General features: G+C 42.7%; 1 protein-coding gene across 1 annotated transcript in view; it reads left to right on the top strand.

Moving 5' to 3' along the window:
• NBAS (NBAS subunit of NRZ tethering complex) overlaps nt 1-22,110 on the top strand; it is an 854,371-nt gene that overhangs the window by 625,726 nt on the left and 206,535 nt on the right. Inside the window, exon 47 of the mRNA XM_069728113.1 lies at nt 4,638-4,727. Within this exon, the coding sequence (XP_069584214.1) occupies nt 4,638-4,727 (90 nt within the window). The remainder of the gene's footprint in view (nt 1-4,637; nt 4,728-22,110) is intronic.

The raw sequence follows: 22,110 nt of genomic DNA, 5'->3' as shown, positions 1-22,110 counted from the left end.
GCAATCTGTTAACATATGCAATTTGTATTGTAAAATCTGAATGTTATTGACAGCACCAGTGACAATTAGAGGGACCTTAATTTACCTGATTTTACTCTTTCTAATTAGAAATTATTGACGTTTTGCAGCAATTCTTTTTTTTTAATGTTAAGATGTGGCGTACACTAATAATTGTAGTATTGTAGTGCTGCTTGTAAGGATGTGCAGGTGAAGGTTCATCAAGGGGTCAGAGCAGATCCGTGTCCTACATGAGGGGTTTCTTGGTGGATGAGCCTCGTTGCTGATTTATCATTTGCTCGCGATGTCTGGATTAATAGATGGTAATAAAGCCCCCCACATACTACGGCCCCTAACACAACGCTGTGCACACATTAAACGCCCCATCCAGATCTCGTCTTCATTATGCATTGGAAGCTGTTACATTGTAGCTAAATTATTCATCACTCTTTCCCATGGAAATTAGCCCTTGAAACATTCTGTGTTTTGTAACATTCCCCGGGCTGATTTCTGCAGCAGAAATATATAGTAGCAGGAAATTTTCACTTGAGAATATTGATGACGGCCATTAATGCAAACACTTCAGTGTGTGTCAGTCTCGGCTGCCGTGGTGGAGCGTCCGGCCGCACCGAGAGGGAACAAGTTAGATGTGTCTATTAGGTATACACTGTGTGCAGAATTATTAGACAAGTTGTATTTTAGAGGATTATTTTTTATTATTGATCAAAACTATGTTCTCAATCAACCCAAAAGACTCATAAATATCAAAGCTTAATATTTTTGGAAGACTGAGTGGGTTTTTTTTTTTTAGATTTGGCTATCTTAGGAGGATATCTGTTTGTGCAGGTAACTATTACTGTGCAGAATTATTAGGCAACTTAATAAAAACCAAATATATTCCCATCTCACTTATTTATTTTCACCAGGTAAACCAATATAACTGCACAAAATTTAGAAATAAATATTTCTGACATGCAAAAACAAAACCCAAAAAAATGAGTGCCCAATATAGCCATCTTTCTTTATGATGACACTCAGCAGCCTTCATCCATAGATTCTGTCAGTCGCTCGATCTCTTTACGACCAACATTGCGTGCAGCAGCCACCACAGCCTCCAGACACTGTTCCTAGAGGTGGACTGTTACCCTCCATGTAGATCTCACATTTTATGAGGGACCACAGGGTCTCTATGGGGTTCAGATCAGGTGAACAAAGGGGCCATGTCATTATTTTTTCTTCTTTGAGACCTTTACTGGCCAGCCACGCTGTGGAGTAGCTGGAGGCATCTGATGGAGCATTGTCCTGCATGAAAATCATGTTTTTCTTGAACGATACCGACTTCTTCCTGTACCACTGCTTGATGAAGTCTTCCAGAAACTGGCAGTAGGTCTGGGAGTTGAGCTTCACTCCATCCTCATCCCGAAAAGGTCCCACAAGTTCATCTTTGATGATCCCAGCCCATACCAGTACCCCACCTCCACCTTGCTGGCGTCTGAGTCGGAGTTGATCTCTCTGCCCTTTACTGATCCAGCCTCTGGCCCATCCATCTGGCCCATCCATCTGGCCCATCAAGAGTCACTCTCATTTCATCAGGCCATAAAACCTTTGAAAAGTCAGTCTTAAGATATTTCTTGGCCCAGTCTTAATGTTTTATCTTATGTTTCTTGTACAAAGGTGGTCGTTTTTCAGCCTTCCTTACCTTGGCCATGTCCCTGAGTATCGCACACCTTGTGCCTTTTCTTACTCCAGTAACGTTGCAGCTCTGAAATATGGCACAACTGGTGGCAAATGGCATCTTGGCAGCTTCACGCTTGATTTTCCTCAATTTATGGGCAGTTATTTTGCGCCTTTTTTGCCCAACGCGCTTCTTGCGACCCTGTTGGCTATTTACCATGAAACGCTTGATTGTTCGGTGATCACGCTTCAAAGGTTTGGCAATTTCAAGACTGCTGCATCCCTCTGCAAGACATCTCACAATTTTGGACTTTTCAGAGCCCGTCAAATCTCTCTTCTGACCCATTTTGCCAAAGGAAAGGAAGTTGCTAATAATTAAGCACACCTTATATAGGGTGTTGATGTCATTAGACAACACCCCTCATCATTACAGAAATGCACATCACCTGATTTACTTAATTGGTAGTTGGCTCTCAAGCCTGAACAGCTTGGAGTAGGACAACATGTATAAAAAGTATCATGTGATCAAAATACAACTTGCCTAATAATTCTGCACACAGTGTACATCTATATAGAGCTGGGGTGGCGAATAACAGTCGGTACGTCGGCTTGGACACGGGAGCCATTGTTGTTATGGATGTAACTTTCCTTTAAAAATTGTATATTTTTGGATGCATAAAAAGGTTGACTTGAATTTTTTTTTCCACTTTATATATTAGTCTGCTTAAGGGACTTGAACCTGGGTTTCACACAATTGCCAAAATGGAAGAAGGCTTCAGCAGACCCCTAGGGGCCCTGACCTCCTGAAATTGCACAATAGAAGGGGGCTGGTGAGCACCCCAACACACATCCCACCTTGATGGCCCCATTTAATTGCCACTATCCAGGATTGACAGCAGAATTTAGATAATTAACCAGCAGCGATCAGAGCTAGTTCTGAGCACTGCTGTTAGAGGCAGTATCTCACTCAGAGGGGCGTATCTGTATGTGAGCTTTACAGATATAACAATCTTTAGGGTATGTGCACACGCTACGGAAAAAGCTGCGGATCCACAGCGTTTCCGCAGCTGCGGGTCCGCAGCAGTTTCCCATGAGTTTACAGTTCAATGTAAACCTATGGGGAACAAAAAACGCTGTGCACATGCTGCGAAAAAAAACGCGCGGAAACGCAGCGGTTTACATTCCGCAGCATGTCACTTCTTTCTGCGGATTGCGCAGCAGTTTTACAACTGCCCCTATGGAAAACCGCAGTTGTAAAACCGCAGTGAAAACCACAGAAAAACGAGCGGAAACGCAGCGGTTTACATTCCCCAGTATGTCAATTCTTTCTACGGATTCCGCAGCGGTTTTACAGCTGCTCCAATAGAAAACCGCAGTTGTAAAATCGCAATGAAAGCCGCAGAAAAACAGCGGTAAATCCGTGATAAATCTGCAGCGGTTTTGCACTGCAGATTTATCAAATCCGCTGCGAAAAAATCCGCAGTGGACCAGAATACGTGTGCACATAGCCTTAGGAGAGTCCATAGCATGCTATTAATGCAGTGTTCAGCTTATCTCTGTGCTGTGCTGTGAGATAGCGCTTACTGAGTGTGTTTGGGGACACTCACTTAGCACCGGATTCAGTCACACAGCCACTGGATTCTCACACAGTCCATACGGTATATTTTATGCAGCATTACCCGGGTTATGCGCAGTTCATTATATACATTTTATATTGATTCAACTCAGTCACTAAACATGCCAGACTTCTCACTTCGTTCAGTTATCATGGGTGACCGTACACCGAACAGTTCATCAATGTCCATGGAACACAACAAGCACCAACAGTTTGTTCCACTGGCAGATACTTCTCTGCTGTTATGATAGCCCCCCTCCCGGGTGTTACCTTTCTGGAGCTCCTGCTCCACACGCTGACCTCCTCAGTCCTTACTCCTGGGAAGGTGCCGACCTGGGATCACCGTCCCGGACAGTGCCTTGGTCACCAGGCCACGTGACAGTCCAGATCTTCAAACGGGCTGTAGCTTCTCCAATGCAGTGCCGTTGCCGACTCTGCATACATTTAACCTTTCCGTGCGTTCTTCAGGACGTCCGTCCCCACCTGGGACCGTCCAACACACAGGCTACTGCATGTGCTGTTCAGGACGTCCGTCCCCTCCTGGGACCGTCCAACACACAGGCTACTACATGTGCTGTTCAGGACGTCCGTCCCCTCCTGGGACCGTCCAACACACAAGTCTCTCAGTGCGCTATTCAGGGATCTGATCCTACTCCCAGGATCTCCCAACACACAAGTCTCTCAGATCCACGGCCTCTCAGTGCACTATTCAGGGATCCGGTCCACACAGAGTACCTCCCAACACACAAGCCGTCCAGGATCAACACTCTCCATTACAGAGACCATGTAACCACACCATCGTCACATTATGAACCTGTAACCACTTCCATAGGTGAGTGATATGTGTGTTGTTAGTTCGACCCACCCAGCTCTCAAACTAACCCTGTAAGCCTCCCTTTACAAACTATACAAACACTTGTGAGACTACAGGTCCCAGGACAACAACGTTACTGGCTTACAGTGCAGACTCCCTCTGCGACACATACCAGCCATTTACAATCATGCCGGACACTGTTTCATTATCAGCCATTACAGATACGCCTCCATCCTGAGGAGCACATACAGCGCCCCCTAGCTGCAGCATGGGTCACTGCATCACATACCCCCCTCCTAAGTCATGTGGCAAGGCTGATTAAAGGGACGATATTGACTTTTAGCATTGCTACTTCCAATAGGCGGCGCTACAGTTTCATGTACTCTTCCTCTCTGAACGACTATTTTAATATAGTCGTTTATTTATTATTGTTATTATTATTTATTTTGTGTAATACAAAACTTTTTTAGTAGCTGTCAAATCCATGAATTTCACAAGATGAAAATTACATATCCTTTTTTTTGTATTGCTTTTCAGTGGGAATGATTTGGATTTGGGTACTATTGAAGATCCTTTAAAAGTTTTGGAGGCTATCGTGCAAGAGGTGCACCGGAGTACTGAGAGGGGGTAAGTACACAGCCGGGTGTTAATGTACAGCCTGAAAGAAAATAACTCACATGATATCACAAACTTCTTATCCAAGAGTTAGGAGGCAGAAGTGGTAAATATTGTGCTGGTGGTAATGACGGATCCGTCGGCCATCTTGCTCCTGCTGACTGCTCTGCCGTACGCTTTACCTGCTTTTACCTTTTTTTATTTTATTTTAATACTCCTCCAAAAAATAGCTTTTTAGCTGGCCTTTAGGCTACCGTTTTCTTTTCTCTCTGCACTAACCTCTTCCCCAAACAGCCAACTTTAATTTTCTTTGTTTTTTTTCCTCCCCTTCTACCAAGAATTTTTTTTTTTTAAGGGGGGGGGGGGAGAGGGGGGGCGGCAACTTGTAGTTTTGATTGACACCATTCATTTCACCATACATTGTACTGGAAAATAGTTTGTGTGGCCTGCTGACATTTCTAGTGACACAGTTTTCAGGCATGTAGGATGTTGTGGTTGCCTTTTTATTGCATTTTTGCTGCAGTGCGATGACCAAAAACCATCAACTTTGGCTTTTTTTTTCTTAGGGCATTTATTGTAGAGTAATTTTATGTTTTATAGACTGGACTTGTTTATGGTACACAAAAGAGACAAAGCCTCATGCAGAAAAAACATCTGGCAAAATAATTCAATTTTATTAAGTCAGCTAATCACAATGTGTGACAGATAAAAATATTTTAAACGTATATATTCTTTATTGGTGAGGCAAGGCTCACAGGCTTTCTTTACTCAGGAGGCATTACTCACAGATTTTCTTTATTGGTGAGGCAGTACTCACAAGTTCTTTTTATTGGTGAGGCAGGTCTCACAGTCTTTCTTTATTGGTGAGGCAGTACTCACAGGTTTTCTTTATTGGTGAGGCAGGACTCAGTCTTTCTTTATTGGTGAGACAGGATTCACAGGTTTTCTTTATTGGTGAGACAGGATTCACAGGCTTTCTTTATTGGTGAGGCAGGAGTCACAGATTTTCTTTATTGGTGAGGCAGGACTCACAGACTTTCTCTATTGGTGAGGCAGGACTGACAGGTTTTCTTTATTGGAGAGGCAGGACTCACAGGTTTTCTTTATTGGTGAGGCAGGACTCACAGGTTTTCTTTATTGGTGAGGCAGGACTCACAGGTTTTCTTTATTGGTGAGGCAGGACTCACAGGTTTTCTTTATTGGTGAGGCAGGACTCACAGGTTTTCTTTATTGGTGAAGCAGGACTCACAGGTTTTCTTTATTGGTGAGGCAGGACTCACAAGTTTTCTTTATTGGTGAGGCAGGATTCACAGGCTTTCTTTATTGGTGAGGCAGGAGTCACAGATTTTCTTTATTGGTGAGGCAGGACTCACAGACTTTCTCTATTGGTGAGGCAGGACTGACAGGTTTTCTTTATTGGAGAGGCAGGACTCACAGGTTTTCTTTATTGGTGAGGCAGGACTCACAGGTTTTCTTTATTGGTGAGGCAGGACTCACAGGTTTTCTTTATTGGTGAGGCAGGACTCACAGGTTTTCTTTATTGGTGAGGCAGGACTCACAGGTTTTCTTTATTGGTGAGGCAGGACTCACAGGTTTTCTTTATTGGTGAAGCAGGACTCACAGGTTTTCTTTATTGGTGAGGCAGGACTCACAAGTTTTCTTTATTGGTGAGGCAGGATTCACAGGCTTTCTTTATTGGTGAGGCAGGATTCAAAGGCTTTCTTTATTGGTGAGACAGGATTCACAGGCTTTCTTTATTGGTGAGACAGGATTCAGAGGTTTTCTTTATTGGTGAGGCAGTACTCACAGGTTTTCTTTATTGGTGAGGCAGTACTCACAGGTTTTACTATTGGATGAGGAGGGGACTTAAGGGCTTTCTTTGTAGGTGAGGCAGTGCTCCCAGGTTCTCTTTATTAGTGAAGCAGGACTCACAGACTTTCTTTATTGGTGAGGCAGGACTCACAGGCTTTCTTTATTGGTGAGGCAGGACTCACAGGCTTTCTTTATTGGTGAGGCAGGACTCACAGGTTCTCTAGTGAAGCAGGACTCACAGACTTTCTTTATGGGCTTTCTCTACATGAGTGGGGACGCAGGACTCGCAGGCTTTTCTACATCTGTGAACGTATCGGGCAGGACTCAGGCTTTTTAGACGTGTCTGAGAGATTGAAACAGAACTCATTATTTGTATGTGTGAGTAGGTGAAGATGTTTGAGGCTTTTTTTTACATGAAAATACTGAATTAAATGACATAAATAGGTCAGCATCTCCTCTTCTATTTTATGGTACCGTCAAAGCTTCACTTCAAGATAGTCTGACATCCTGTCCCAAAAATGACTGCTGTTCCCCAGTGAACACTAAAAAAGATTACATGAAGCACGCATTGGTCTTTGGACCCACTGACCCCCTGTATGTGAATCAAGGACTCGTCGTAGCCATTGGTGCTGTTGTGCGCTGGTTCTTCCAGGGAGCTCGTAGCGTCACTAAGCATCTGACACTATCAGTCATATCTTCTAGCATTTCATGTGACTCAATAACACTTGTCCGAGACGCGTTACTTTACTTGGGTACAACATCGTCACATTATAGTTTTGTGCCTAGTAACAGCCTTAGGTTGATCCATTATAGCCACGAAGGAGCGTTCTCCATTTGTTTCCATTGCCACTTTTATCTCGCGTAACTTCCTAGATATTTCCACGGTTGTGTTTGATTGATTTTCATTACTAGATATTTTTTTTTCTACCTTGTTATTAGAGAGATCTGAAATGAGAATTCTCACAATCGTCCTAACGTCTCCTACAGATATGTCATGTCTGACACATCTCTGAAAAACAGATGAATGCAAATGGAGCTGGGATTCCGACAAAATAAACACGGGAGTGTGAAATGCCTCCCGACATGTCACAGATTTCTGCATTTCCATATTGCACTCCCTGCCGCCCGGGCACTTAATATGTTTTGCTTTATTCCCAGCCCTTGTAGCTTGACAGGAGTAAACATGCTTCCAATTAGCGCTAATGACATGGAAATGTTAAAATAATCCATATTCAAAAGATGCGTCTTATGAAGGCACTGATTATATGCGGGAGGAGCGGCAAGGCTGATAAACCTGCAGGTTGCTCTGTAATGGAAGATTAGACACAGGTAACATCTGAGAAAGGTCACAGGAGCTTAGATACAGCTCTTCCAACGCCGCTACGTTCACCACAACATTTCCTACACTAATTTGTGTCCTTACGATACAGGATACTCCTCACGGGCAACTGTGGAGCTAAAGCAGGAGAAAATGGAAAGTATGAATGCGCTACAGCTAGGAATTGATTGGACAGACCCAGTGGTAGAGCTGAAATCTTGTGGACCCCATTGTGAAATCTCCAACAGGGCCCCCGAGTATCTTGCATCAGTCTTCATATGACGCAATTTAGCCCATTTGCCCTTCAGCTTCCCCAGGACGTAGGTGCAACGGCAATACCCATCATAGTTACACCCCTGGATTGAAGATATACCCCTAATCACGCTACATTAAACAGATTCTCTCATGATTACGTTCTGTTCTTTTTTACATTTTATTGACATTTTTAATCCTTTTCCACACAACTTTGCATGTACCTCACTGCCAGGGTGTTTTTTTGGTGCAGGCTCAGGAGCTGTGTCCGCTCCATACAGGGCAACAGCAGCCATCTGTATTTAAAGAGTAACCGTCGTATTAATTTTTATTTCTTAAACTATTGATTTAATGGATAAACAATATTGATTTATGCAATAAAAACTAAAACCACGGTTACTCTTTAAATGCCAGTGTCAATCGGTGACAGCATTTTAGTAGCGTGATTCCAGTAGCGCATGCTCGCCCTCAACCATCACCCACATGCTCTTCCCCTCTGTGTCACGATCACGGGTACCAGTGGATTCTTATTTCAGCTGTGGGGCTGGCGAAGGCCCCCCATCGCTGTTATCTTGGTACATCTAAAGCCCGTCTTTAGGCTGAGATTGAAATGAGACCACCAAAATATACTATAATACTGAGGTTTAAGAGTTCAAACGATCGCAGGATAAAATCCACTAGTGGGACTAAAAAAAAATTTGATAAAGAAGATTTGAAAGTGTAAAAGTTTAAATCACCGCCGCTTTTCTCAATTAAAAAAATAAACATACGGTAATTGCTGTCGCCACAACTGTAAAAGTCCAGACTTTTTAAATTATAAGATTATATAAAACAAATTACAATCGGCAAAAACCAAAATTGATAACACCAGATTTTGTTAGTTCATCCATAGCGTCTCTGCCCAAAAGTGCAAGATGATATGATCAATATGTCGTATGTACCCCAAAATGGTATCTATGAAAAACTACAGCTCGGCACGCCTAAAAATAAGCCCTCACACTGCTCCATCAATGAAAATATAAAGTAATAGGTCTGAGAAAATTAGTTCACAACAGAAAAATTTTTTTTTCACAGATTTAAGAATTTTTTTTCTCTATTAAAATATAAAAAAAAACTATGCTAATTTAGGATCTCTGTAATCGTAATGATAAATTGGTAGAGTATAAGTCCTGGGACACCAGCTGCCACACCTCCAAAGCGGAGCGATCAACCAGCACCTCCGCTGGGCAAGAAGAGCAGAAGGCAGGGTAAAGCTGAGATGTTATTACTGGGGATGAAGAAGGTTTAGAGTCCACAAATGTTTGTGTTAGTAATAATATTTGCTAGTTTTGTCCCTGGATCGGTGCCTTCATCACGCCATGAAACTAGCTTCAATTACTCTCCATTCTCCAGTGAGTCACTTCAGAGACACATTCTCAGATTCAGCAAGTTATCACAGTAAGCAAGTTATCACCCATTGCTGTAAATAAGAGATATCTTGGAAAGATGGGAGTTACTTAACCAATGGGGGCACATTTGATTGACAAAGAGTTACAACTAGAGTTGGTGTGATATTTTTTACATGTCTCCCATTCCGTCAGCCATAACAGCGGTCTGTTACCGGAACGGGAGTGCCACCTCTTACCTCCCAGCCTATGCACCTATTCTTTATATTAGTCACCCTGGTGCGACGACAACATAGCGGTGTGACACACGTGATGTTACGCCAGCAGGGATGTAACAATCACGCAGTATCAGAGCGTGCCCTTGTGGGAGGAGGCCCGCCGACACTAGAAGCCATTTCAACTGGATGTGCATCTGAGGACACACATTCAGCTAAAATGTATTGCTTCGCTGAGACCCGCCGGGTCCCTGCACTGCAGTACACTCTGCCTACCAATCAGAAGATGGCAGCTGAAGTCGGCGTGCAGGTCACTGGCGGTCCCTGGCAGTGGTGTCATGCGCTGCTCGTCGCTTGCACGTTGAAGTCATCTTCTGGTTGAATGTCGTGGGAGCCGTGGAAGAAGATGAGTAGAATTGTTTATTTTTTTTTACATTTGTTGGACAAGAGTAAGAGAACAAGGACATATATTACTGGAGGGGCCCAGGATGGGGGACATATGTTACTTGATGGGACCCAGGAAAAGGGAAACATTGTACTAAGTAAGGGCCCAAGATGGGAGGACTTTATACCAGGAAAGGGAGACATTATATCGGGCTGGAGGACATTTTTTTAGTGGAAGAGGCCCAGGATGGAGAACATTATACCCGGAAGGGCCCAAGGATGGGTGACATTATTACAGAAATGGGCCAGGATCGGGGACAATTATTACAGGATGGGGGGGCTTATATGAGAGGGTGAGCACGTATGTCTTCACAGGATCTGGAACGCTACAATGGCCCATACATCTAACTGCAGGTGGGGGCCTAGGTCTAAATTTTGCATCGTGGCCCATCGGACTCTATTTATGCCACTTTGCACCAGGCCAGCTAATTAATAGAAAGCTGTGGATGCCGGGAGGGACGAGGAGTCCCACCTTTGCACAAACTGGTTATAATGCCTCAATGTCAATTTATTAACGTACTGCTAGATGTAATAAGTGAAGAATAGTAATATAGCTTTATGAAAGGGTCGCTCTACACTCCTCAAGCTGACAGGCGTGCTGTAAGAATTATGGTTCCTATTAAACCAATTTGCAGCCGCTAGATGATGACGCAGAGTCGATATAAGTGGAATTTGGGTATTCTTTGCATTCCGTATTGAGACACAATGGGCCTATAATGAAGGTACGGGGGAGGTAGTCCACCCCGGCTTGTGAATGACTTTAGATAACAAAGCATGCAGGTGGTTCTTTTAGAAACAAAAATTGAGGTGGCATGGGGCAACATAATAACTAAATTGTTGTGACTCAGCTGAGACGATCGTCCGAAACTCCACGAGCTGCAGAAATTATTCCCATAATTACATTTCACGTTCCTCATCCAATGTGTAAATGGATATTTTAATATTTGAGCATGTTTATGATCCGACCCCTGTCAATATTGCATGGGCAACGTATTCGTTTTACCGCTCACGGCAGCAATTATATCGCGTTACTTCATAGGAGAATATACGATTAGGGATGGCGTTTCTGCTCGGAAGGGAATGTTTGTCCTCAGCGAACACGATCTTGCTCCTGATTGAATGTCCCCCGACACGTCGGCCACTTCTGCTTAGAATGAGATTTGATTAGTCCCAATGAACAGCGGCTTTCCGCTAACATCTCGAAATGATAATGTGACATTTTTATCTGGATCTTTTACATATTTATCAGGCGACGGATACAGAAATCCCACATAGAAGACCCTTTGGTGCAGAATTGATGTCATTGTTGGAGGATATCAATTATGCACCGCAGAAGTGAACAATTTGTCGGCCTGCTTACCCAAAACACTGGCAAATTACCCTCTGTCTGTTTTGAATAATACAATTTTCTCTTCGCCGAGACATTGTAACGTTATAAAGCGTGGGCTCCCGGCAATTTGGACTTTAATGGAATGACCGGAGTCGGCGGGGGGCACGTTCCGGCTTCCTGACAGGTTAATCTGCCTCTTGATCCTACAATCATTTTTCTGTAATAAACCAGCGGTGTTGGTTATGTGCTGTTGCTCTGGGTAGCTTTATATACATATAACTTTTTTTTTTCATCTTTTATGTCTGGATGTTTCAGCAGATGTATTTTTATTAGTATTACTTATAATGAGAAGGGGAAACGACATCGAAATAGTACCTGCCGGCTCCATCAATAAAACCCAAAAAAACTAGGTGAGAGTTGATAATGAGCTTTATTCTCGCTTGTTTTGCCTAGGCACCTTCTAATTAAAGAAGATAGCGTTGCTGGCATAGAAAATACACATTTACCGGCGGGCTAAAAGCCCACTTTGATGTCCTGCCAGATAGTAGATGTTAAAAAAGAATTTTCCAGGATCGAAAAAGTTTTGCTAAAGTCTGGCATTGTGATAAAATAATCACAAAAAAAAAACAATTTTCGCCTGTTCTATCCTCTTAGAGTATCCATTTTATTTTATAAATCAATAGTATACATAAGATTTATTACAAAGTTGTTTATTTTTATTAGAGAAATATACTTTTTTTTCTCCTGTATACAAACTTGGAGATTGTCCATTGTGTCTTAACGGTCCCACTCCTAAAATATTGATTTATGAAGTGGGGAGGAATACACAATATAGGTAACAGCTACGACTGACCCAAAATTGAGTCTTAATGGTCCCATTCCTAGATTATTGATTTATGGAAGTGAGGAATACACAGTATAGGTAACAGCTTCTGGACTGTCCGTTGAGTCTTAACGATCCTGCTCCTAGAATATTGATTTATGGAGGGGGGAAGAATACACAGTATAGGTAGCAGCTTCCGGACTTCCTATTAAGTCTTAACGGTCCTGCTCCCAGAATATTGATTTATGGAGGAGGGAGGGGGCAATACACAGTATAGGTAACAGCTTCCAGACTGCCCATTGAGTCTTAACGGTCCGGCTACTAGAATATTGATTTATTGAGGGGGGAGGGGAGTAATACACAGTATAGGTAACAGCTTCTGGACTGTCGTTTGAGTCTCAATGGTCCTGCTCCTACTCTACACTGATGTTCTAAGACATCCCTGCATAGGAGCGCAGCTACACGCAATTGTGCTGCTGCGGGGGTGGAGATCCGGCTGCCAGAGAAAGTTGGAGTTCCCATAGAGAATCCACTGACCGTTTATTACCGTCTGTGCGCCTTGGTCGCTGTATATGCAGTAATAGGAAGCGCTGCCAGCTCTTCCCCCTCCATACCCAGCAGTCATGTAATCGCAGTGTATAGAGCGGGAGCTGCTGGGTCATAGGAGACCGTGAGAGCTCTGATATGCAGCCAGAAGGCAGTGTTTCCCCTGTAACTAGGACTAATATACCAGCTCCAGTTACATGGGAAATAAGATGAAGATAAAAAATGTTCAGTAATCAAATGCTTCCAAAGGTCTTGTATTAGCTAATGAGTTTACAATGTGTTAAATAAATGAAAAATAAAAAATGTAATAGTTAAAAAAAATAAATAACATCCAAATCGCTTTTACTTGCCCCGCACCGTAAAAAAAAATATAGATTTGTTACAGAATGAGGAACATTTTTATATGTATTTTAGTATTTCTTTGTGGTAACAAATGTGGTAAAAACAGACACTTATTTCCTTTATATTTCCACCAATATTTCCAGAAATCAGCAAAAAAAATAAGTAAAAAGAATATGACAGTGACATAAAAATTAGCTCCATTTATCACCCAAAAATATTCTAACATCACTTGAATGTTCAAGCAAGAAAAATGTTTACAGCTATTTTTATGGTATGTCCAAAATAAAATGTGCCTGGTTAGAAGCGACCTGGTTTTGAACTGGTTAACCATTTTTGAACCATGCTTAGACTGTTCCAAAATGTATCTTCATAGAAGAGAAGCTGCACCTGATTGTGAAGCCATGGGAGCAGGGAGCGGTCTTTCAGACATAGCCAGACTCCCCATAGAGAAGGCAGATACCGGTTATAACCGTCTCTGCCTTCCCGATCACTGTATACACAGCACTAGACAAACCTGACACAGCATGTTGGTTAGTGTTTGGTGTATAGAGAGCACAGGAGCTGCTGAGTCCTAGGAGACAGTCAGGTCTTCTAATGTCCACTGTAACTGGGGCTAATAAACCAGATCCAGTTACAGGGGAAATCTGGCAACAATTTATATGTTGAAATGCTCCCCGATAGTCTTTTATGAGTTGGAGGACACAATTTGTGGAATGAATAAAAAAAAACATAAATAAAAAGCAGGAAACAAGTTAATGTATTAAAAAAGCCTCTGCGAATCCAAATCACTGTTACTTGCCCTGCCGTTGAAGAAAAAAACATATCCGATATATAAAAATAGTTAATGATACGTAAAAGGGAGCAAATTTTAAAATTTTAGTAGTCCTTTATGGTTATAAAATAAATGGTAAAAACAATTCATTTCCCTTTTTCCCCACAGATATTGGCCAAAAAAAAAGGAAAAAGAAAAGGGTGTATGACAATGACAAATAAAAATTGGAGGCAAAAATTATTTTAGTGTCTGTACAAGAAATAATTTTGCATCTCTTTAAACCGCATTTGTACGAAAAGAAGCAACAAATGTGCCCAGTCAGGAACTGGGGCAAATGTCCTGATCTTGAAGCGGTTAAGCGCTCCTTGCTGGTCTTTGTGCCCTTGGCTTCACGTATGTGTCCACCATAGCCAATCACAGACCTCAGCAGTCTTATGTCATATCCTTAAGACCTGTGATTGGCTGCACAGGTCATGTCATGTGTTTTGGAAGTGTGGCATCACGGTCACCAGTAGTGGGTTAGATCAGGCGAGTGGAAGTCCTTTTGTTACTTTACCCCACTTTTAGATATTTTTTCTAGCCATCCCTCCCTATGTAATACCCTTGGCTCTTTTCTTCATTTTTTTTTTGTGTGTGGGTGTATATGAATGACCCCTGTTGACATTGTGGTTTTAGCCTTGAATAACTGCCACCAGTCCACTGTTCCAAACAAAATCCACATGCATGCACGTTTTTACTGAGCATGCATGTATTTTCATTGGTTAGAGGGGAGTAATATGCTGACAGTTGTATTTCTGTCAGTGTTGATCTTTCCCCCCCCCCCAAAAAAAAAGAAAATGACTGTTGAAATGAAACCTGCCCTATTCTTCACACATCTTCTGTTGAGAAAACAGGGAACCCCCATGCACAGAAGAAGACCGATCCTTCTGAAATCTCCAGGCTCGGACAACGTTCATCCAATGGGTATGGACTTTAAAGCTCTGCCTTTTCCTTTGTCATCTTTACCTTATGCTCATTTCTTCTGCCTCTTCAAGATGGAGATATTAAAGAAGAAAAATATCTATATCTCAGGAGTTCAAAAACCCTTTTTTTTGCTTTTGAGATGTCATCGCCCTGTCATCTGTTCACGGTCTTGGATTTGTGAGTTATGGCTTTCTTGTCGTATAGGGTTCAGAGCACAAGGAGGCCATGACTGAGAGAAGAAAAGCCCTTACAGAGGAGGGATTTCTTCCGACTTCTACCTGGGCTCTCGGCACAATCCATCAGATCTGAAATGACTCCGCAGACATGTTTACAATTGAACCATAGGCCACAAATCCCACCGGCTTGTACCTGGAGCCTGAAATCTGATTCATTTCACCGCTCCCCATCCATCCTGAAGTCCCATTTTATTTTCATGACGTACTAATGTCAGACCTGTATTTCATCCGGCAGCGGAGATGTTGGACGCGTCCAGAGCAGTTTCCTTACGTTTGTTGACAACCTATTCTTCCCGGGTTGGCTTTGAGAAATGGCCCTTTTTCGTGCTGCACAAATCACTTTGGACTTTACCTAAGAAGCCTTTGACACTTGTGAATAACAGCTGTGCTGGATGTACAGCTCTTCAGCTAAACCCTGTATTTCTCAAAAGTTTCAGATTCTTGTCACAGCTCGTAACCTTTTGTAACAAGTTGAAAAGTTTGTCCAAAACAATGTAAAGGGATGTGTAGTACTGAAACACTAATTTTCCTGTATTATCAAACTCTTTGCAACTTTTCCAGAATTTGATTTTATATATATATATACTAAATGGTGGCCTGATTCTAACGCATAGAATATGTAGAGCCACGTTGTATATAACACAGCCACGTAGTATATAACACAGCCACGTAGAATATAACAGCCACGTAGTATATAGCACAGCCACATAGTATATAGCAGCCACATAGTATATAGCACAGCCCACGTAACACAGACAGCCACGTAGTATATAGCACAGCCCACATAATATATAGCACAGCCCACGTAATATATAGCACAGCCTACGTAATATATAGCAGTGCCCATGCAGTATATAACACGGCCCACGTAGTATATAGCAGTCAGGCAGTATATAACACAGCCCACGTAATATATAGCACAGCCCACGTAGTATATAACCCAGGCCACACACTATACCACTCAGCCCACGCAGTATATAACACAGCCCACGCAGCATATAGCAGTGTGGGCACCATATCCATGTTTAAAAAAAAATAGTTATATACTCACCCTCCGGCGTCCACCGAAGTTGTCCCGATGCGCACGATGCTGCCGCCAGCTTCCGTTCCCAGTGAGAACGGAAGCTGACGGCAGCATCGCGCGCAACAGCACAATTCTTTATTTTTTTTTACATTATTTTTAACATTCTATCTTTTTTTCTATTGATGCTGCATAGGCCGCATCAATAGTAAAAAGTTGGTCCGAGATGGGGCGACACACTGGCGCTGACTGGAGGGGGCACTGACTTGAGGAGAGTAGAGAGGGCCAATTCGCGGCCGGACTAAGCCTGACGCTGATTGGTCGCGGCCGGCCGTGACCAATCAGCGACGCGGGATTTCCGTTACAGACAAACAGACGGAAGTACCCCTTAGACGATTATATAGATATTTATTTATATAGCACCATTAATTCCATGGTGCTGTACATGAGAAAAGGGTTTACATGCAGGGTTATAGATATCGTTTACAGTAAACAAATTTACAATGACAGACTGGTACAGAGGGGAGAGGACCCTGTCCTTGCGGACTTACATTCTACGGGATAATTGGGAAGAGACAGGTAGTCAGGGGTGCGGCAGCTCTGGCGGTGGTGAGGAGGCAGAATTGTTTTTGCCGGCTGTAGGATTTCCTGAAGAGATGGGTTTTCAGGTTCCGTCTGAAGGAGCCGAGGGTGGTGGATAATCGGACGTGTTGAGGCGTGGAATTCCAGAGGATGGGAGATATTCGGGAGAAATCTTGGAGGCGGTTGTGTGAGGAACGAATAAGTGTGGAGGAGAGTAGGAGGTCTTGGGAGGATCAAAGATTACGTGAGGGAAGATAGTGGGAGATTAGTTCAGAGATATAGGGAGGGGACAGGTTGTGGATGGCTTTGTAGATCAGTGTTAGTAGTTTGAACTGGATTCGTTGGGGAATTGGGAGCCAGTGGAGGGATTTGTAGAGGTGAGAAACAGGGGAGTAGTGAGGAGAGAGGAGGGTATTGCAGTAATTGAGGCGGGAGATGAGGGCATGCACAAGAGTTTTAGTAGATTGTGGGCCAAGGAAGGGACGGACATACAGTACAGACCAAAAGTTTGGACATACCTTCTCATTTAAAGATTTTTCTGTATTTTCATGACACTGAAAACTGTACATTCACGCTGAAGGCATCAAAACTATGAGTTAACACATGTGGAACTATATGCTTAACAAAAAAGTGTGAAACAACTGAAATTATGCTTTATATTCTAAGTTCTTCAAAGTAGCCACCTTTTGCTTTGATGACTGCTTTGCACACTCTTGGCATTCTGTTGATGAGCTTCAAGAGGTAGTCACCAGGAATGGTCTTCCAACAATCTCAAAGGAGTTCCCAGAGATGCTTAGCACTTGTTGACCCTTTTGCCTTTACTCTGCGGTCCAGCTCACCCCAAACCATCTCGATTGGATTCAGGTCTGGTGACTGTGGAGGCCAGGTCATCTGGCGTAGCACCCCATCACTCTCCTTCTTGGTCAAATAGTCCTTACACAGCCTGGAGGTGTGTTTGGGGTCATTGTCCTGTTGAAAATAAATGATGGTCCAACAAAACGCAAACCGGATGGAATAGCATGCCGCTGCAAGATGCTGTGGTAGCCATGCTGGTTCCGTATGCCTTCAATTTTGAATAAATCCCCAACAGTGTCACCAGCAAAGCACCCCCACACCATCACACCTCCTCCTCCATGCTTCACAGTGGGAACCAGGCATGTAGAGTCCATCCTTTCACCTTTTCTGCGTCGCACAAAGGCACAGTGGTTGGAATCAAAGATCTTAAGTTTGGACTTATCAGACTTATCAGACCAATACACAGATTTCCACTGGTCTAATGTCCATTCCTTATGTTCTTTAGCCCAAACAAGTCTCTTCTGCTTTTTGCCTGTCCTTAGCAGTGGTCTCCTAGCAGCTATATTACCATGAAGGCCTGCTGCACAAAGTCTCCTCTTAACAGTTGTTGTAGAGATGTGTCTGCTGCCAGAACTCTGTGTGGCATTGACCTAATCTGAGCTGTTGTTGACCTGCAATTTCTGAGGCTGGTGACTCGGATAAACTTATCCTCAGAAGCAGAGGTGACTCTTGTTCTTCCTTTCCTGGGATGGTCCTCATGTGAGCCAGTTTCTTTGTAGAGCTTGATGGTTTTTGCCACTGCACTTGGGGCCACTTTCAAAGTTTTCCCAATTTTTCAGACTGACTGACCTTCGTTTCTTAAAGTAATGATGGCCACTCGTTTTTCTTTACTTAGCTGCCTTTTTCTTGCCATAATACAAATTCTAACAGTCTATTCAGTAGGACTGTCAGCTGTGTATCCACCAGACTTCTGCACAACACAACTGATGGTCCCAACCCCATTTATAAGGCAATAAATCCCACTTATTAAACCTGACAGGGCACACCTGTGAAGTGAAAACCATTCCCAGTGACTACCTCTTGAAGCTCACCAAGAGAATGCCAAGAGTGTGCAAAGCAGTCATCAAAGCATAAGGTGGCTACTTTAAATACCAAGAATATGACATAATTTCAGTTGTTTCACACTTTTTTGTTAAGTATATAATTTCACATGTGTTAATATATTTATATTTATTATTTGTGTCCTTCTCAATTTCAAAGCACTAATTCACTTACCGGAAGTTATCAATTTACAGATATAGGGCAGCGGCAGTCGGGTGACCAGATAATGTTTCTACAAGCCTGCTAGCTCATGGAATGGCCACCATACACATTAGACGGAAGTCGGCGGAACCTGCTGATATCAGTGGGATCGTTGTCACTGTAAAGCATATGGAGGCCTCAATGAATGATTTTGGTGAATAGAATGAATCTGACAGCGGCTCTCTCATACAGAACACAGGATTATTCCCGAGTATGAGAGAGCATTCAGCTAAAAGATCATTTACTGTCTGTGTATACAGCCTGTGCACTTGCCAGTCCTCCTCTCTTTTAGTAAACGAACACCCTTTCTGACTTTAGACTTCCTGAGTAAATGCTGCTGTGATCACAGGACGTAGCAGCAATCAAATTCTATACAGTTACACAGACACCTTTTACAATTGAGTTGTCCAGCTCCTCATAAAATGAGTTAATATAAATAACTAGCTGAAGAGCCCGGTGTTGCCTGGGCATAGTAAATATCTGTGGTTAGTTATAGCACCACACTTCTCTTATTTTCCCATCACGCCTCTCATTTTCCAAATCACATCTTTCATTTTCCCCCTCACATCTCTCATTTTCCCCCTCACATCTCTCATTTTCCCAATCACATCTTTCATTTTCCCCCTCACATCTCTCATTTTCCCAATCACATCTTTCATTTTCCCCCTCACATCTCTCATTTTTTCCCTCACTCCTCTCATTCCCCCCAAACACTTGTCATTTAGACCTCACATCTGTCATTTTCCGATCACTCCACTATTTTCCCTCACTCCTCTCATTTTGCACTCACACCTTTTCATTTTCACCTCACACCTCTCATTTTCACCTCAGTATATACATGTTTGTCATCTCCCTTATATATAGTATACACCTGTATGTCATCTCCTGTTTATAGTATATACCTGTATGTCATCTCCCCTGTATATAGTATATACCTGCTGTGTCATCTCCCCTGTATATAGTATATACCTGTATGTCATCTCCTCCTATATATAGTATATACCTGTATGTCATCTCCTCCTATATATAGTATATACCTGTATGTCATCTCCTTCTATATATATAGTATATACCTGTATGTCATCTCCTCCTGTATATAGTATATACCTGTGTGTCATCTCCCCTGTATATAGCATATACCTGTATGTCATCTCCTCCTGTATATAGTATATACCTGTAGGTCATCTGCTCCTGTATATAGTATATACGTGTCATCTCCTCCTGTATATAGTATATACCTGTATGTCATCTCCTCCTGTATATAGTATGTACCTGTATGCCATCTTCTCCTCTATATAGTATATACCTGTGTGTCATCTCTCCTGTATATAGTATATATCTGTGTCATTTGCCCTGTATATAGTATATACCTGTGTGTCATCTCTTCCTGTATTAGACCTCGTTCACACGTTATTTGCTCAGTATTTTTACCTCAGTATTTGTAAGCTAAATTGGTAGCCTGATAAATCCCCAGCCAACAGGAAGCCCTCCCCCCTGGCAGTATATATTAGCTCACACATACACATAATAGACAGGTCATGTGACTGACAGCTGCTGTATTTCCTATATGGTACATTTGTTGCTCTTGTAGTTTGTCTGCTTATTAATCAGATTTTATTTTTGAAGGATAATACCAGACTTGTGTGTGTTTTAGGGCAAGTTTCGTTTGTCAAGTTGTGTGTGTTGAGTTGCGTGTGGCGACATGCATGTAGCGACTTTTGTGAGATGAGTTTTGTGTGGCGACATGCGTGTAGCAACTTTTTGTGTGTTGAGTTGCATGTGACAGGTTAGTGTAGCAAGTTGTGTGCAGCAAGTTTTGCGCATGGCGAGTTTTATGTGTGGTGCCTTTTGAGTATGTGCAAGTTTTGTGTGAGGCAACTTTTGCATGTGTTGCAACTTTTGTGAATGTGGCAATTTTTCCGCGTGTGGCAAGTTTTCCATGAGGTGAGTTTTGCACTTGTGGCGAGTTTTGCGTGAGCCTAGTTTTTGCATGTGGCGAGTCTTGCGCGTGACAAGTTTTGAGCGGTGACTTTTGTGTTTCGACTTTTATGTGGCGAGGTTGGTGCATGTGTGGTGAAATGTGTGCTGAGGGTAATATGAGTTCAAGCACGTGGTAGTGTGTGGCGCATTTTGTGTGTGTTCATATCCCCGTGTGTGGTGAGTATCCCATGTCGGGGCCCCACCTTAGCAACTGATCGGTATATACTCTTTGGCGCCATCACTCTCATTCTTTAAGTCCCCCTTGTTCACATCTGGCAGCTGTCAATTTGCCTCCAACACTTTTCCTTTCACGTTTCCCCATTATGTAGATAGGGGCAAAATTGTTTGGTGAATTGGAACGCGCGGGGTTAAAATTTCACCTCACAACATAGCCTATGATGCTCTCGGGGTCCAGACGTGTGACTGTGCAAAATTTTGTTTCTGTAGCTGCGACGCCTCCAACACTTTTCCTTTCACTTTTTTTCCCCATTATGTAGATGGGGCAAAATAGTTTGGTGAATTGGAACGCGCGAGGTTAACATTTCGCCTCACAACATAGCCTATGACGGTCTCGGGGTCCAGACGTGTGACTGTGCAAAATTTTGTGGCTGTAGCTGCGACGGTGCAGATGCCAATCCCGGACATACACACATACATACACACACACATTCAGCTTTATATATTAGATAAAATAAATAACAGGCTGTAAATCTGTTTAAATGACAATCGATCTTAAAAATAAATTAGCCATATAATCGAGCACCAATGCGCCAAAGTCCCCCAATGATCTGTTATATTGCAGCAATGATGACGTTCTATACTGACACATGATCACTACAGCCAATCAGTGGCCACAGCAGTGATTACCGTAAGTACCGCACACAACCATTGTCACAATTGATTGGCTGCAGCAGTCTCGTGTCGTTAAGATAGTGGAGATACAAATATTGCCATGGGACCGTAGCACATAAATGTCGGAGATTTAACGGACAAGTATTATCTGATGTGATATTTTACAACATATTTGTCCTGCTGATTTGAGTGGTTTCCCTAGTTCTACCGCTCAGCAGGGAGGAAGTAAAGGACTACAGTCAAGGCGTCTTCTATTCTGTCCCGTATTGAAATTAATAGAGTGCGCAGCTGCGAGTGAATGATGCTAATACACAGAATATAGCAATTAGTGTTACATTTTAGATTGGAAACCTACATTTACACTCCGAGGTGCATTTTGTAAGAAATTTCTAAGTGGATCACTGGAGGTACACTTCACCAGCTCC

This window comes from Ranitomeya imitator, chromosome 5 (genome assembly GCF_032444005.1).
Source record: "Ranitomeya imitator isolate aRanImi1 chromosome 5, aRanImi1.pri, whole genome shotgun sequence".
NCBI lineage: Eukaryota > Metazoa > Chordata > Amphibia > Anura > Dendrobatidae > Ranitomeya > Ranitomeya imitator.
Note: the sequence above shows the minus strand (reverse complement) of the source record. Positions and strands in the feature narration are given on the sequence as shown.